This window comes from Vigna unguiculata, chromosome 4, assembly GCF_037176805.1.
Source record: "Vigna unguiculata cultivar grain cowpea cultivar isolate G323 ecotype 2 chromosome 4, ASM3717680v1, whole genome shotgun sequence".
Lineage (NCBI taxonomy): Eukaryota > Viridiplantae > Streptophyta > Magnoliopsida > Fabales > Fabaceae > Vigna > Vigna unguiculata.
This window is the reverse complement of record NC_140795.1, coordinates 2,961,763-2,967,456: the sequence shown is the minus strand read 5'-3', so window position 1 is coordinate 2,967,456 and position 5,694 is coordinate 2,961,763. Positions and strand designations below refer to the sequence as shown.

The 5,694-nt window shown below is 36.6% G+C and overlaps 1 protein-coding gene across 1 annotated transcript; it reads right to left on the bottom strand.

The window, feature by feature from the left end:
* Positions 1-418: 418 nt before the first annotated feature.
* Positions 419-4,189, bottom strand: LOC114181915 (putative auxin efflux carrier component 1c). The gene is made up of 6 exons (XM_028068588.2): positions 2,660-4,189; positions 2,211-2,457; positions 2,019-2,104; positions 1,454-1,611; positions 940-1,016; positions 419-829 (listed from the first exon to the last, which is right to left on the bottom strand). The coding sequence occupies exons 1-6, from the start codon at positions 3,846-3,848 to the stop codon at positions 763-765; spliced, it is 1,824 nt and encodes a 607-aa protein (XP_027924389.2). The 5' UTR covers positions 3,849-4,189; the 3' UTR covers positions 419-762.
* Positions 4,190-5,694: the final 1,505 nt, after the last annotated feature.

The following is a 5,694-nucleotide window of genomic DNA, read 5'->3' as shown; positions in this document are numbered from 1 at the left end:
TTTATAGAATAAGGTTTACACCTTCCAAATATATATGATAAATCTATATTATCTTCTATGTAAAATTTTCAACAAGTTCCAAAAATGTTAACGGCCTAAATTGATTCCTAAAAGCATTTAGATGAATGAAAAACTAAGTATCTAGTGGGATAATCTAATAATTTACTTATTAAGTAGTGTTGATTGTTTTGGTTTAACTTTACTCTTATCAAAGTGTTTTTTCTTTCTTTTTTAAGAATGAAGAAAACGCTTTTGTTTTCACCGTGATTTTGAAGTTTAATTGGTGGTGAACAGTGAAAGATAAAAGCAATAGGAAGTTTAATACTATATTGGAAAAAATGATGATGGCACTACCATTTTCATGAACCAAGTTTTGCCATGCTTGCTACTTTTTCTTCATTCGATGAGAGACATGGAATCCGAGGACATCATAATATAAAATTTAATTAACGAGACAATCATTTTGTGAATTAGCTACATCGTGATTTTACATTAATTTTCACTAAGGAAGGACAATTCATTCAAAAAGAAAACAAATACAAAATCAAGAGAAAGAAAGAAAGTAAAGAAAAAACTGATCCTGGGGTTCTTCCTATCCGATTCTCGTGATGCTTTTCTAATGCTTTTCTGTGACCCTTTTGTTTTCTGATGCTGAATAAGCCTCAAGAAACTGATCTTGCATTGCATGGATGATGTTGATGATGATGATGATGTTGATGATGGCACACGTGAATCTTCTGTATCATCCATCATTTCTTCCATTCACAACCCCATCAAAATGTAGTACACCAGAGTTATGGGCAACGCAATCAACATCCCAAAAATAACACTGCATTGGGTTAAAGAAGTTGCATTGGTTAGGATTAAAAGAGAAAGAAAATTGAATGGAGAAAAAGCAATGGTGGGGAGAGAAAGTTCTTCTGAGATTTGAACACTCACGCTGTGCTGAGAATATCAGGATGTACATTATATTCCTTAGCAAAGACAAATGGGACAATTCCTTGGGGAAGTGCTGCCTATATTTTTTTGACATTCAAGCAAAAAAACAAACATGTCAACTGCACTTTCAAATCTTTCTTGTACAATATCAAACATCATATGAATTCTCACTGTTACTACTAACATCTTCAGTTTTTACATTATTCCTCTCAAACTCATATCAGTTTGTTAATCACACTCATCTGGGGTTTCATCAAAAACAGCTCTTTTATGAAACATTGTTAGACTTTAGTCAAAGGAGTTTTTAACTTGCATGCACATTCTTATGTTTTAAATCAGAAACAACAGTGTAAAGACTATTTACTGAATGACATTTTTTTATTTGGACAGCAATAAAATAGCATATCTTTGGACCCTTTGGCAGAACATGATGTTGTTAATTCAAAATAAAGTAAATTTTGGAACTTATCAATGAATGTTTGAGCAGAAGAGAGAGAGAGAGAGAGTGAGATACCTGAACAATGGCAACGTGTAAGAGAACACCTTTGAGTCCAACAGCAATGGAAGCAGCTGCCATGACAGCTGGACCTGTAAGGAATCTCACAGCCATGGCAAAAGCTGCTATGGAATTTCCACATGCTATGATCCTCGGTTGCAAAGCCATGAAGAGACCTGTCATTGAAATCAAAAAGCAAAGCATGCCCATCAGTATCACCACCACTCTCACTCAGTCAATCAAACAAACACTTTGTGATCAATGAATGACCTTTCATCATCACCACCACCACCAACCCCACATCATCACAAACTTGGCAAAAAGTGATCTCAAAACACTCATAAAGGACCCAACACATTATCATAACATTATACTGTTTGCTTTCTTCGCTTTTTCTCTACTTATCACGCCTCCTTGCTTGCTTAATAGTAATCATTAACATCAAACAAAGTAAACAACACCAACATGGAATCACAAAAGATTTTCTCTTTTTCTCTCTCTCTCAGGCAAAGATGATGTCAGAAGAAAGAACAAGTTAACTTTGCAAGGTAACAACAACAGGGAGAGAAAGAATTGTCCTGACCAAGACTGAACATGGCCATGCCAAGCCCTGCATCTGACAATATGGAGATAGACTTTGCTATTATGGCAGGCATCTCTACATTCCACCTGCAAGGAACAACACCACAACACTCAACCACAATCAATCAAAATGGAAAAGGCAAAAGAAACAAGAATGAGTGGTATCAGCAACAAAATGTGAAAATTTCCCTACCTGAATGAAACAAGAGACCAAGTGAGGCCAATTAGACTAGAGTAGGTGTTGGGGTTTCTGATGAGTTTTCTCCACACCATAATCAATATAAGTCTTGTCATCACACTTGCAGGAGGCATGGTTTTTGGCTTCCCATCTCCAACTTTCTCACCCTCATGCTGATTCATCTCCCTCTCCATTCCTCTATTCCCAAAGCTGAACTCATCTTTCTCCAGGTAGTCCTCCTGAGTGTCTCTATGGTTCTCCACTGATCACAAAACATCACAAGAAAACTCCAACATAAGAAAAGAAACAAACAAACATACAGATAAAAGACTAATACTGTGTTTGGTTCCACATCACAGTTATAACCTATAATTTCTTACTTTTTTTACTGGATTTCAAATATCTAAGCATGTATCAAGATAAGACTTATAAACCCAACTTGGAATGGAACAAAAAAATCACACCTTTTCCTGGAGATACATTCAATTTGACTTCTTTCTGATCATGACCACTATACTCATGGCCACCAAACACATCAGAGACTGGTGAAGCGCTTGAACTCCAAACAAACATGTGAAGGTCCCTATTCCCATCCTCAGGCTTCAGCTGAGCCTGCCCATTAGGCTTCTTGGCATTAGCATTAGCATTAGCGGCAGCAGCAGCAACACTTTTGGAGGCATTAGAGGGAGAGAACATGCCAGGGTTCGGTGCAGGGTAGTGTCCGGTTCCACCGGCATGGTAATGAAACTTTGGCTTGCCACCATCTTCATCGTAGTTAGAAGGCCTTGGAGTTGGCCCTCTTGAAGCTGAAAGGCCATAAACATCAGAGGCACCAAAGTTGGAGTTTCTGCCACCGGCAGCCATCATTGAGTAGAAATCAGTGTGGTTGAAGCTAGAGCCTCTTGGCGTAGGGTTCCTAGAAGACTGCAAGGAGTATATCTCTGCATTTGTGAGGTTAGAAGGGCGTGGAGTGGTGGAAGAGAGACCCTGAGACCTTCTAGAGAAGATGTCTGATCTTGAGGCATTGGATTTCCTCACAGTGACATGGAGTTTGCCATCTTCTTTGATCTCAGCTTCAGTCTCAAGAGGTTGCCTTCCATCCAACGACATGACATCAGAGTCGACATGGATGGAGACAATGGAGCCAGCAGTGTCAGGGAACTGCTCAGAGATGAGCATTCTGGCACCCCTGAACTCAAACATGAAGAGCATCAAGGTGTACCAAATGATGCACTGAAGGACCACAATCTGCACCATGAGGCTCCCCGAGAACTCACCATACATACCTTTGAGCAGAGGGATCCCCATGACCAAGGTGTTTGGGAGGGTGGAGAGGGAGAACAAGGTTATGGTCCATTCCAAGCAACCCCTTTTGGTGAAGTTGCTCCAGACTGCAAGAAGGACTAGTATTATGATCTTCTGAAGGGTGTCAGCAGCTAGGAACCTAAGGTTCATCTTGTAAGGGTTGTTGGATGCTATGAAGTGGAAGGAGAGAAGAGGCACTGCAAAGAGTGCCACAAAACGGTTGATGCCAGAACATTGGTCAGGGGAGAAAATCTTCCACCACTTGACTGAGCCATAGGCTAGAATCATAGCCACATAGAGTGGCACCATTGCAGTCATGACATGGTAGAAGTCTAGTAGAGTGATCATTTTGTGAGTTGTTAGAAGAAAGGTAGTAGCAGCAGAAGAGAGGAAAGAGAGTTGAGGAATATATAAGAAAGTTTTTGAAGAGCTAGAGTTGGAGTTGGTGTTGGTGGTGGTGATGATGATGATGATGAAAATTGAAAAGATATATAGGGATGTGGAAGAGCATGTGTTTTTGGGGCAGTGGGTGGAAAATATGCAGCAGAATACAGCAAATATTTTTTCAGCTTTGAGAGCTGCAAGCAAGGTTGCACTTGCAGTCCCCAAAGCACACACACTTGTTGCAGTATTGTTGTTGCCTTTTTATTTCTTATATTTCTTTTCTTTCTTTTCTTTTGTTGTTTTGCTTTTTGTTTTGGTTCGGTTTGGATTTGGTTTTGGAGAAGAGTTGAGGGTATTTGATGGGTTTGGAAAGTTGTGTGGGGGTGTGGCTCTCCCTACCTTCTATTCTATGGGTCCTAAAATTGTCACTAAAAGCTTAGGAAAAGCATTTTGGGTTGAGGTGGGGATGTCTCCAAGTACTTGTTTTCAGGACTGCTTTAAGCTTTGTAAAGGGACTCTTTCTCTCTGGATCCACCTTTTCTTTTATCAACCCTTTCAAAATACAAAACAAAATGCACAATTTTTTTTTCCTTTTCTCTTCTTTAATCATATTTCTACTTCTCCTCCTGCAAACCATTCTCATCACAATATCACTGTTCAATAATTATGTCTACCTCAATATCTCTGTCTGTTCAAAGAATCAAATCTCCTCTTTATTTCCTTTTCTCTGTTTTTCTTCTACCTCTCACTCAATAAATAACTGTTTTCTTTCAAAACGGCATGATTTGTACATGTTTAATTAGTCTGATGGTAAATGTGTTAGTTTGGTATTTGTTTTTAGAAATGTGTCAATTTAGTCCAAATTTTTGAAAAAAGTGTCTTAATCAGGTCCTTTCAGACAAAAATTACTAAAGTCATTAACTTAATTCATGATTTTAACCACTAAATTTTAATATAAATATCAATACTTAATTTTGTAAGTCATTTTAAATATCAATACTGTTAACGGTGTTAATAACTTTTTGTTGAAAAAGACCTAATTTTTTTCAAAAATTGAGACTCAATTGACATCCTTTTAAAAACAAGTATCAAACTAACACATCTGAACGAAAATAAGTATCATCCGACTAATTAAATATTTTTATATTATTTTTTTATCGATAGATATTAATCGTTAGTATTTTGTTATCGACTCACAAATATTTAGTGAAGAAATGTGATATTAATTAAACATAAATTTAATCACATAATAATTTTACTTTAAAGCTTGAAGACAATAAATTATTATCTTGATCTTCATTTTTATGTTCAATTTTTTCATTTTAACAAAATAGAAACTTAAACTTGTTTTTCATTTTTCTTTTCATGTTATTATTACTCGGTTCAAGAGGAAAAAAAGAAAAACTGCAAAATGGATCAAAATTCAATCACATATGAGGCAGAATAAAGTTTATATGAGTTCCCAAAAAAGCTGGTTAACGGATGAATTGAAAGTGATTATTGTTTCTTGTTTCTTTTTACAGAAAAAGAATACAATTTCACCATTCTTATAAGCCATAAAAGTTACTTTGAGCAGACAAGTCATGAAAAGTTAAATATAAAATAGTGGAATTTTTTTAATGGGGATTTGGGTCCAATTAATGAGAATAACGTTAAGCAAATTAGGAATCTTCATGAACCCTGTTTTTTTTTTTTCCTTTTTTTACAGAATTTAATGTTTAGTGATTGATAATTATAGTATTTTGCAATCGATGTTTTGGTTGAAGAAAAGGATGAAAATGGTGAAAGCAAAATTGCTGTCCCCTTCACG